We start from the raw sequence: 12,856 nt of genomic DNA, 5'->3' as shown, positions 1-12,856 counted from the left end.
TTCGGGTCAACTGGGAGAAGAGCAAACTCTGCCCAGTGCAGAGGATCTCTTTTCTCGGTATGGAGATCGACTCGGTCGCCATGTGCGCGCAGCTTACGAGCGAGCGCGCGCAGTCTCTGCTGACTTGCCTCCATCAAATCGAGAGCAAGAGTGCGGTTCCACTGAAACATTTTCAGAGGCTCCTGGGGCATATGGCATCGGTAGCCGCGGTAACCCCGCTCGGATTGCTACATATGAGACCGCTTCAGCACTGGCTTCGCGATCGAGTCCCGAGATGGGCATGGCGGTCTGGCACGCTCCAGGTCCAAGTGACCCGGGCCTGCTTACAGACACTCACTCCGTGATCGAACCTCAGTTTTCTACGGGCCGGAGTGTCCTTAGAACGAGTTTCCAGGCATGTTGTTGTATCAACAGATGCCTCCGCCACGGGCTGGGGTGCCATGTGCAATGGACAAGCAGCCGCGGGCTCCTGGACAGGACCCCAGCGCAAACTCCTGCATGTCAATTGCCTCGAGTTGCTGGCAGTACGGTTCGCCCTGCACCGCTTCCGAGCGTTGCTGAGGGGTCAACACGTACTTGTCCGGACAGACAACACGGCCACAGTAGCGTACATCAACCACCAGGGCGGTCTACGCTCCCGCCGAATGTCTCAACTCGCCCGCCATCTCGTTTTATGGAGTCAGAAGCACCTGAGGTCCCTTCGTGCTATCCACATCCCGGGGGTCCTGAACCGTGCAGCCGACGAGCTCTCACGGATTCAGCCACTTCCTGGAGAATGGATACTCCATCCCCAGACGGTCCAGCTGATTTGGGAACAGTTCGGCGACGCACAGGTAGATCTGTTTGCCTCCCAAGACTCTTCCCACTGCAGCCTGTACTATTCCCTGTCCGAGGGCACGCTCGGCACGGATGCACTGGCGCACAGCTGGCCCCAGGGCCTACGCTTATATGCATTTCCCCCAGTGAGCCTTCTCGCACGAGTACTGTGCAAGATCAGGGAGGACAAGGAGCAGGTCATGTTGGTCGCCCCGTATTGGCACGGCCAGACCTGGTTCTCAGAACTGCTACTCCTTGCGACAGCCCCTCCCTGGCCTATTCCTCTGAGACCGGACCTCCTCTCTCAGAGACGGGGCACCCTCTGGCACCCGCGCCCAGCGCTCTGGAAGCTCCACGTGTGGCTTCTGCGGTGGTCGCCACCATCACTTCCGCTAGGGCAGAGTCTACACGACACCTCTATGCGTTGAAGTGGAACCTCTTCGTCACCTGGTGCTCTTCCCGCCAAGAAGACCCCTGGAGATGCCCGATCGGGTCCGTGCTTGAGTTTCTCCAAGAGGGGCTGGAGCGAAGGCTGTCTCCCTCCACCCTCAAAGTTTATGTGGCCGCTATATCTGCCCACCACGATCTCTTGGAGAACAAGAAGGTAAGTCAGCACGACCTGATCATCAGGTTCCTGAGGGGGGCGAGGAGACTGAATCCTCCTCGCTCTCCTCTCGTTCCCTCTTGGGACCTCTCAGTAGTCCTAAGTGCTCTGCAGAGGCCTCCCTTTGAGCCTTTGCGGTCGGTCGATATTAAGTTTCTGTCGATGAAGACGGCTCTGCTGACCGCATTGGCCTCTCTTAAGAGGGTCGGGGACCTACAGGCATTTTCGGTTGACGAAGCGTGCCTAGATTTCGGGCCGGCTAACTCTCACGTGACCTTGAGACCCCGGCCTGGATATTTGCCCAAGGTTCCTACCACTCCCTTCAGAGATCAGGTAGTGAACCTGCAAGCGCTGCCTTTGGAGGAGGCAGACCCAGCCTTGGCATTGCTCTGTCCAGTACGCGCTCTCCGCGCTTACGTAGACATGACGCAGTGTTTCAGGACCTCAGACCAGCTCTTTGTCTGTTATGGTGGAGAGCGGAAGGAAGTGCTCTCTCAAAGCAGAGGTTGTCTCACTGGATAGTAGACACCATTGTTTTGGCTTACCAGCAGCAAGGTAGACCATGTCCCCTTGGTGTGAGGGCACACTCCACCCAGAGTGTGGCCTCCTCTTGGGCTCTAGCGCATGGCGCCTCGCTAACAGACATCTGCAGAGCTGCAGGCTGGGCGACACCCAACACATTCGCCAGATTCTACAATCTCCGAGTGGAGCCAGTGTCCGACTATGTACTCGCCCCCCCGAGGGGCCGGTAATGGACCAGGCTTAGGTGTCTTCGCTTGCTCGCCACTCCACTCCACGGACTGGATACGTGCGATATATTTCCTCAGGTGAGCTCCCCGAGAGCCCTGTGCTCCTCCTGCACTGTCGACGCCGACATCAGTTCAGTCTGCCCTTTCGAGCCCAGACCCTCATGTCCGGCCAGGTGCCCCGTGTGCATGGTTCCCTCCGGCAACCCCCACACAAGTATTTCCACCGTAAGCCTCCTCAGTGAGCAGGTGTCTTTCCCTTGGCAAGCCCTGCCACCCCTAGGGTTAAAGATCCACCTTCGGCTGGTACCCTAGAGTTCTTCCATATGCAGCCCACAGCGGGTCATATGTGTACTCTCTAAGTCCTCCCCACGGGTAGGCATCTTTGGCATTCCCTCACTGGGATATGCTTCCCAGTGTACCTTGGTAATCCTGTGATAAGTGGGAGTCCTACGGCCTTAAGTGGCGGGATCTCACACTTACGCAGGGCACTGGACGACAGCTGAGTGGCGCGGTTATATTGGAACCCCCATTCGTCAGTCACTGACGTACGTCGGAGTGACTGAACGAAAGGGAACGTCTTGGTTACGTATGTAACCCTCGTTCCCTGAGGAGGGAACGGAGACGTACGTTCCTCAGCCACGTCAGCTGTGCTGCTGGAACGCGGAGTTCAGATCTTGGACCCGCAGCAGATACATAATGCGATGTTGCCAGCGTACTTCCTTATATACCCACGCGGTGGGGCGGAGTTACGTATGCAAATTCCGCATTGCCCATGGCATTGGCACGCCATTGGGCGCTGTTAAACACCTCGAAGGTAATTGGCTTCTAGGCGAAACCCCCATTCGTCAGTCACTGACGTACGTCTCTGTTCCCTCCTCAGGGAACGAGGGTTACATACGTAACCGAGACGTTTTCTTTTCAACTTTCGCCTAACATGGTTTCCACAAAAATATTAAGCAGCACAAAACTGTTTTCAACATTGATAATAATAATAATAATAATAATAATAATAATAATAATAATAATAATAATAATAATAATAAATGTTTCTTGAGAAGCAAATTCATTTCAGAATGTGACACTGAAGACTGGAGTAATGAGTAAAGAACTGAAAATTCAGCTTCGCATCAAATGAATAAATTACATTTTAAAATATATTTTAAAAGAATTTAGATTTTAAAATGTAATAAATTGTAATAATATTTCACAATATTACAGCCTAGATAAGCACAAGTAACTTCTTTCAAAAAACGTCAAAAAAATCGTGCTGGCGCTAGACTTTTGAACAGTACTGTATGCTCTTGCTGCTGGAAACTTGTAAATGTCTAGAAGTTCTTCTGTTGTTTCAGAGTTTTGTAAAGGATTATATGATAACCATCACCAGACTACTGCTTGGACTGGAAACTACACCAAAATCTGGATTCCTGTGTGCTGTAAGTATGACTTTTAGCCAGTCCACACATCCTCATTTAAATTCTTTTACATGATTTTATTTTGTTGGTTCAGCAGTGTTAAAATGTGGTATATTACATTTCAGTTGAGTATCAAAGAGGAGGATTTGTGCATCCAGACGTACGGCACACTGTACCAAGTCCTGTCCTCCACTGAAGGAGACATTCCCATCGGCATCTACAGGACAGAGTCTCAGAAAGTTGAAACTGCTGAGGTTTAATTACGTTCTGTGCAAAACATAATTACACACTTTTAGATCAGGAGAAATGGTTAAATTGGAACAGAAGGGAAGGAGCCAGTATTTACTTGTTACTTAATTATCAGTTCAGTCAGGACCACTTTTGTCAAATGTACAATATATTTTAATATAATGATAATGCATACAGTTAGTGTTGGCGGTATGGTTCTGTTGTGGGCAAACTGCTGCGTAACATGAAATTAAACTTCATTGGTTCTTGCAGAAGCTCAAACATGCAGCATAACACAAGAATGAACCTCATTGGTTCTTGTGGAAGCTGAAACGTGCTGCGTAACACAAGAATGAATCTCGTTCGTTCTTGCAGAAGCTCAAATGTGTTGCGTAACACGAGAATGAACCTCAAACGTGCTGTGTAACACGAGAATGAATCTCGTTCGTTCTTGCTGAAGCTCAAACATGCTGCGTAACACGAGAATGAACCTCATTGGTTCTTGCGGAAGCTCAATGTGCTGCGTAACACAAGAATGAACCTCATTGGTTCTTGCGGAAGCTCAAACGAACATGTATGCGCTACCGTTTACCACAACTGATGTGTGTGCAAGTTGATGAATGTTTATGCAGATAAATGCCTAAATTCAATCTGTACATCATATAAAGTCTCTTCCAAAAATTTGGATTAGTTTCAATGGATTCAATTCATATGGATTAGTTTTACGCTCTCTTTATGAACGTTTTGAAGTGTCAAAGTGGTAGTTCTGGAAGCTCTTAGATTTCATCAAAAAGATCTTCATTTGAGTTCTGAAGATGAACGAAAGTCTTACAGGTTTGGAAAGACATGAGTGTGAGTAATTAATGACAGAATGTTCATTTTTGGGTGAATTAAGCCTTTAAATGAACCATTGTCAAAACTGGATTGGTACTTGATGCAAGCTTGACATACGTGGCCTGACTGAACTAACGCAATGCTTGATGTATTTTCACCAATTGTTATCATTTATACCATGGTCTGTCTGATTGGCTGGAAGGTGTGCATTAAAACCATTTAATGCACAGGTAGTTCCAGTCAGTTTAATAACTGTTCTATATTAGTGCGCTGCTTTTATTGAAGCACACAAACACTTATATATAATTTTCACAACGAGATGGGAGATTGTGCTGGCAGCCTGTGCACACACAGAAACATTCAGGAGCACAGAAACTTATCAACACTGCCTGCAACTTATATTAATAAATTGGCTTCACTACTGAATTTTGACATTATATTTCTTAGCAACGAGGGGGTAACACTGTTTTTGAAGTAATTCAACTCACAACTTAATTGTTTTTAGTGATAGATACTGCACAGACGCAGGTAATTCCCACACTCATCTCTCTCTCTCTCTCTCTCACTCTCTCTCTCGCAATAATTCATTCAAATAAAGGTTATAATCAGAGGTGGAAATGGCCAAAATTTACTGGGGGGACCCTTATTGTGTTAATGGAACTCCATCCCCCCTTGAAATTCAGTTCCTGGATTCAGTTGCAATAATTAATTCATTCAAATAAATATAATCTTACACACTATTTTATTTCTGTGCCTGATTTAAAACAGTCATAATGCTAGATCTAACGAGCCGTAACTGACAAAAATAACCATAATTTTTACTGTTTATGCTTTAACTTGTCAATGCTGGCAAATGACCATGGTATAAATGGGATAATTCAAGTCTTCATGTCAGGTGCTTCTTTGCCTCCACGCTGTGCATTAAATGATTTTAATGCACAGCTAGCCATGGATTATCCCTTACAAAAATGAAAATTATCATGCAAATAACAAAATGCAATAGCATAAATTATATCTATTCAGTCAATATCCATTTTATCAATGGATTTACCATGGACCGTTCAAATTTAACAGGTAACTAGTGAAATGTTTTTATTGTGAGTAGTTCTAGCACTTAACTCATGTACACTATTAACAACTTTTTCCAGTAGTGCTGGTTCCGGAAGTATTTTTTCCATTAATTTCTCCCATAGGGGTTTCGAAAAAGTTTTTGTTATAGAGTTATAAGCCATGAACTAAGCCAACCAGCCACGAGGTGAATCATAACATTACAAATTGTGATTTGAAGCAAAAAGTATTTGAAAATCAGACACAAATAAAACGGTACAAGACTGTGTACTTAACGCTTTAGTGATAGAAAGAGCTACAATCCCATGAAGCACTGCGAACAGCATAATCAAATTGAAAACGATGAAGAAATATAAAACAACTCATTTAAAAACATTGATTATATATATAAAACCAATATATTTTAGGTTAGGTTTATAGCAAAATATGCATATATATTCAAATTATTTTGTATTTTGAGGCATAGGGAGACTGACTCAATTACATCATTTGCCGAGCTTCATTGGAGTGGGCGGAGCTAACTTGTCATGCCATGTTTTGCTTGTTTCAACTCTCTGATTGATGGAATTTTCTGTACAGCATCATGACTAATTTTTAAACAATCATTCTTGTTTTTCTTTCTTCTAGACTCCACAATCCCAAATGTCAGACAAAATGTCAGTCTTTGAAGAGGAGGAGCAACCTCAGGTTCTTCAGTGTGACTTACCAGAGAGCAATGTGCAGACTCATTCTCTGCGTCGAAAGAGCCTGCAGTGGGCTTCGAATCTTCTGGGGCCGTGGCACGCGGAGCGTGATGCAGAAAGATTGAGCCAGCAGCGGGGAGTCCTGCCCTCATACTCAGAGCAGGAGGTTACTGAGCTGGTCAAGAAGCGCATGAAAAACCTGGGGCTCTCCACGCTGGGATTCGGTGAGACACCATCTTATGAGTCGAATTTTACAGCAAAATCATGTGCAGAATGAATTAGGAAGTTTCTATGCATTATTTGAAATAAAATTTTTATTTGGTTTGATTTTAAGAACTGTGTAACCAGGGCGCACAATTAACATTTTGCCAAACATTAATAATAGGCTAATAGTGCCAATGGTAGCTGAATGGAAGAAAAATAGCTGAAATTTGACTAAAATTGTGTTTTGCATAACTTAATTTCAAAATATCAAAGTAAGTAACATTTAATTTAAACTAAGATAGCACAATCACTTTTTTAAGGAAAAGGTTTAAATAATAAACCAATAGATAAATTGCCCAAAACAAGATGCTTTATTATTTGATTTTATACCTCATATTTTCAGTTGAGTGGCTTGTTAGGACATGGTTCTGGAGAATAACACATTCTTGTGACTGAAATGACTTATCTATTTTTTTCTCAATCCAGATGAGCTGAATTTTAACCAAAGTAGCCACTCTTATGTCTTAATCAACCCATCACCAGATACAAAGCTGGAGCTAAATGACATTGTGTAAGTGAAGCTAAATCTTTTGTACTTAGAAATTATATCAAAAGAAATGATGATTTGTTAAAAGAAACTGGTTTCTTTTTTTTCTTCTTTTTTTTATAGACTTGCATATATTTTAGGAGTTGTTTTGCATTGTAACAAACACAATGTTTATATATATATATATATATATATATATATATATATATATATATATATATATATATATATATATATATATATATATATATATATATATATAAAATATAAATATATATATATAAAATTTAAATCATACTAAATTAAATCCAGTATAGCCAACATACACCGCCTGGCCAAAAAATGCCTTTATTGAATAATAACTGTAATGATTAATGTTTTTTTCAGCTGCCTACAAGTTATTTAACCTTAACTGATGTGGTGCTTAGCTTCTCATTTCTAAACTACATGTCGGAAGACCTATCCTGTGGTAATGGAAAAGATGTTACTCTGTTTCAGAAGCAGCCTGCATAAAGCAAAGAACGCAACTAAGGAGATTTCTGAAACTAATAACATTGGGTTAAGAACTATCCAAAGTGACCATCAATTTCAAGGAAGAAATGTTGTCAAAAAAAAAATCTTGAATGAAATCTTGAGATTCTTGAGAGGTTTGGTGAAATCATATCGTAAAAAATCTACAGTAGAAATCGCGCCTATTTTTAATAGTGAAAGTAAGAGCATTTCCACGTGGACAATGCGAAGAGAACTCGGGATTGGGACTAAACAGCTGTTTAGCTTTAGGAAACCCACTTATTAGTGAGGCTATTTGAAAAAAGGCTTCAGTTTGTTGGGGAGCATAAAGATTGGACACTGGAGCAATGGAAAAAGGTCATGTGGTCTGATGAGTCCAGATTTACTCTACTCCAAAGTATCAGGGTGAGAAGAGAGGCATATGAAGTGATACACCCATCATGTCTAGTGCCTACCGTACAAGCCTGTGAGGGCAGTGTCAAGATCCGGGATTGCTTCAGTTAGTCAGGTCTAGGTTCAGTGGTTGTGTGCCCAAAAAATGAAGTCAGCTGACTACCTGAATATACTGAATGACAGGTTTTTTCCATTTATTTAATGATTTATTTTTTCTTCCCTGATGGCACGGGCGTATTACAAGATCTGAATGTCTGATTCAGAGAGCATGAAACATAATTTTCACAGATGGATTGGTGGAATTTCAGACCTTAACCCCATTGAGAATCTTTGGGATGTGCTGGAGATGACTATGCAGTGGTCCGACTCTTCCATAATCAATACAAAATATTGGCAAAAAAATTAGTGCCACTCTGGATGGAAAAAAATGTGGCATTGCATAAGCTTCCCGAAACGATGCCTCAGTGAATGCATGCCGTAATCAAAGCAACAGGTGGTCCAAAAAAAGGTGTTTGGCTTTTTTGGCCAGGTAGTGTATATAATATGCATATATTATTCAAATTATACTTTTTATTTATTTTGCATTATAGTAGTCTATAAAAATTACTTTTTTTTTTTTACACTATATATATATATATATATATATATATATATATATATATATATATATATATATATATATATATATATATATATATATATATATACACAGTGGGGTAAAAAAGTATTTAGTCAGCCACCAATTGTGCAAGTTCTCCCACTTAAAAAGATGAGAGAGGCCTGTAATTTTCATCATAGGTACACTTCAACTATGAGAGACACAATGAGGAAAAAAAATCCAGAAAATCACATTGTCTGATTTTTAAAGAATTTATTTGCAAATTATGGGGGAAAATAAGTATTTGGTCACCTACAAAAAAGCAAGATTTCTGGCTCTCACAGACCTGTAACTTCTTCTTTAAGAGGCTCCTCTGTCCTCCACTCGTTACCTGTATAAATGGCACCTGTTTGAACTAGTTATCAGTATAAAAGACACCTGTCCACAACCTCAAACAGTCAGACTCCAAACTCAGCTATGGCCAAGACCAAAGAGCTGTCAAAGGACACCAGAAAAAAAATTGTAGACCTGCACCAGGCTGGGAAGACTGAATCTGCAATAGGCAAGCAGCTTGGTGTGAAGAAATCCACTGTGGGAGCAATTATTAGAAAATGGAAGACATACAAGACCACTGATAATCTCCCTCGATCTGGGGCTCCACGCAAGATCGCACCCCGTGGGGTCAAAATGATCACAAGAACAGTGAGCAAAAATCCCAGAACCACACAGGGGGACCTAGTGAATGACCTGCAGAGAGCTGGGACCAAAAGTAACAAAGGCTACCATCAGTAACACACTACACCACCAGGGACTCAAATCCTGCAGTGCCAGACATGTCCCCCTGCTTAAGCCAGTGCATGTCCGGGCCTGTCTGAATTTGCTAGAGAGCATTTGGATGATCCAGAAGAGGATTGGGAGAATGTCATATGGTCAGATGAAACCAAAATAGAACTTTTTGGGTAAAAACTCAACTTGTCGTGTTTGGAGGAGAAAGAATGCTGAGTCCAAAGAACACCATACCTGCTGTGAAACATGGGGGTGGAACATCATGCTTTGGGGCTGTTTTTCTGCAAAGGGGTCAGGACGACTGATCCGTGTAAAGGAAAGAATTAATGGGGCCATGTATCGTGGGATTTTGAGTAAAAACCTCCTTCCATCAGCAAGGGCATTGAAGATGAAACGTGGCTGGGTCATTCAGCATGACAATGATCCCAAACACACCACCCGGGCAACGAAGGAGTGGCTTCGTAAGAAGCATTTCAAGGTTCTGTAGTGGCCTAGCCAGTTTCCAGATCTCAACCCCATAGAAAATCTTTGGAGGGAGTTGAAAATCCGTGTTGCCCAGCGACAGCCCTAAAACATCACTGCTCTAGAGGAGATCTGCATGGAGGAAGGGGTCAAACTACCAGCAACAGTGTGTAAAAACCTTGTGGAGACTTACAGAACACGTTTGACCTCTGTCATTACCAACAAAGGGTATATAACAAAGTATTGAGATACATTTTTGTTATTGACCAAATACTTATTTTCCACCATAATTTGCAAATAAATTCTTTAAAAATCAGACAATGTGATTTTCTGGATTTTTTTTCTCATTCTGTCTCTCATAGTTGAAGTGTACCTATGATGAAAATTACAGGCCTCTCTCTTCTTTTTAAGTGGGAGAACTTGCACAATTGGTGGCTGACTAAATACTTTTTTGCCCCACTGTATATATGTACACCATCACCTAAAGGATTATTAGGAACACCTGTTCAATTTCTCATTAATGCAAAAATCTAATCAACCAATCACATGGCAGTTGCTTCAATGCATTTAAGGGTGTGGTCCTGGTCAAGACAATCTCCTGAACACCAAACTGAATGTCAGAATGGGAAAGAAAGGTGATTTAAGCAATTTTGTGCGTGGCATGGTTGTTGGTGCCAGACGGACCAGTCTGAGTATTTCACAATCTGCTCAGTTACTGGGATTTTCACACACAACCATTTCTAGGGTTTACAAAGAATGGTGTGAAAAGGGAAAAACATCCAGTATGCGGCAGTCCTGTGGGCGAAAATGCCTTGTTGATGCTAGAGGTCAGAGGAGAATGGGCCGACTGATTCAAGCTGATAGAAGAGCAACTTTGACTGAAATAACCACTCGTTACAACCGAGGTATGCAGCAAAGCATTTGTGAAGCCACAACACAACAAAAGATTTAAGAAAACTCCAGCTAGTACAGAACAAGGCGGCACGACTCGCCCTACAATGTCCAAATGGCACAAATATTAATGGCATGCATCTTCATCTTAATTGGTTAAGGGTGGAAGACCGGATGATTGAAGCAATCTTATTAGCAACATGGAAGGTTTTACGGTTTAAAATTCCAGTGGATCGATACGATCAATTGAAATGCAATTTAGAGTTGTACATATATGCCACTAGACAGGCAACAGAAGGCAGATTTTCACTCCCTAAAGCAAAAACTAATTTCCTCAAACGTACAGTAGTATATAGGACAATGAAAACATGGAATTCTCTACCATTGTCATTAATTCGAACAACACAGAAATTGAATTTTAAAAGGCAGGTAAAAGTACACCTAGGATTATCATACTTATAGTAGGTTATTTATTCATAGAAGTTAGTTGGATGTGTTATAAGTGTTAGACTTGGTGTTTGTTTATACATTTGTCTTTCATTTACATATGTATAAATTTGTCTTTTATTTTCTCCTGATGTAACCCCCCCCCCATGTTATTGATAGTATTTTTTGGTCCTTTGTGTATGTCATAATAAATAATGTATGTTTGTGGACCCCAGGAAGACTAGACAAATAAAACAAAAACAAAATGTCAGTCTTTGTAAATAAACAAATAAACAAACACACACAACCTTGAGGCGGATGGGCTACAACAGCAGAAGACCCCATCGGGTACCACTCATCTCCACTAAAAATAGGAAAAAGAGGCTACAATTTGCACAAGCTCACCAAAATTGGACAGTTGAAGACTGGAAAAATGTTGCCTGGTCTGATGAGTCTCGATTTCTGTTGAGACATTCAGATGGTAGAGTCAGAATTTAGCGTAAACAGAATGAGAACATGGATCCATCATTTCTTGTTACCACTGTGCAGGCTGGTGGTGGTGGTGTAATGGTGTGGGGGATGTTTTCTTGGCACACTTTAGGCCCCTTAGTGCCAATTGGGCATCGTTTAAATGCCACGGCCTACCTGAGCAATGTTTCTGACCATGTCCATCCCTTTATGACCACCATGTACCCATCCTCTGATGGCTACTTCCAGCAGGATAATGCACCATGTCACAAAGCTTGAATCATTTCAAATTGGTTTCTTGAACATGACAATGAGTTCACTGTACTAAAATGGCCCCCACAGTCACCAGATCTCAACCCAATTGAGCATCTTTGGGATGTGGTGGAACGGGAGCTTCATGCCCTGGATGTGCATTCCACAAATCTCCATCAACTGCAAGATGCTATCCTATCAATATGGACACCTTGTTGAATCAATGCCACATAGAATTAAGGGAGTTCTGAAGGCGAAAGGGGGTCAAACACAGTATTAGTATGGTGTTCCTAATAATCCTTTAGGTGAGTGTAGTCCTTCTGTTGGTTTTAGGGTGCAATATGACCAAGTGATCTGTAATTCTGCAATCTGTTTCTTGAGATTCAGCCTAATTGTAGTACTTTTTACATGTGGCTGTAGTTTTATGTTTTATTTGTTTTTTTCACAGGTACATAATCCGTAAAGATCCTTTCTCACTAAAGCTGAACGGTACTGACAACAGTAAAAACAGCATGAGGAGTGGGACACAAATAAGAGAGAGGAATCAACTCTGAATAAAGATCACACTCACAACAGATGTTTATTTACACTGTGATATGAGTAACTAGCTGCAAAACTTTAATGTATCATCTATACATGGCTCAGAATAATGCATGTCTCATTCACGTTTTTGCTTTATCATATTTATCCCTGCCAGCATGTTCCCACCTCATATTCAGACTGACGCATGGAGGTCAAACATCACAGAAAGTGATCTTTCCATGTCAGGCTAGAACTCACATAGGCACCTGCTGGATTCCTGACAGACTTGTGTTAACACTTGTCAGTGATCCTTCTCCTGAAGACTGCAGTAATGCATGGATCTGCACTTTCTCACTTCTCATTTAAAAGACAGAATATAATCATAATGTAATCAACCCATAAA

General features: G+C 42.0%; 1 protein-coding gene across 1 annotated transcript in view; it reads left to right on the top strand.

Annotated features, from left to right (window-relative positions):
- Window positions 1-12,485, top strand: part of kcnt2a (potassium channel, subfamily T, member 2a) — a gene marked incomplete at both ends in the record, with an annotated part of 54,945 nt that extends 42,460 nt beyond the window's left edge. The window contains 5 exons of the mRNA XM_079820429.1: window positions 3,519-3,602; window positions 3,707-3,835; window positions 6,339-6,618; window positions 7,085-7,169; window positions 12,380-12,485. Coding sequence (XP_079676555.1) covers window positions 3,519-3,602; window positions 3,707-3,835; window positions 6,339-6,618; window positions 7,085-7,169; window positions 12,380-12,485 — 684 coding nt within the window. The remainder of the gene's footprint in view (window positions 1-3,518; window positions 3,603-3,706; window positions 3,836-6,338; window positions 6,619-7,084; window positions 7,170-12,379) is intronic.
- Between the last annotated feature and the right edge of the window lie 371 nt (window positions 12,486-12,856).

This window comes from Gobio gobio (assembly GCF_949357685.1).
Source record: "Gobio gobio genome assembly, chromosome: 6".
Lineage (NCBI taxonomy): Eukaryota > Metazoa > Chordata > Actinopteri > Cypriniformes > Gobionidae > Gobio > Gobio gobio.
Note: the sequence above shows the minus strand (reverse complement) of the source record. Positions and strands in the feature narration are given on the sequence as shown.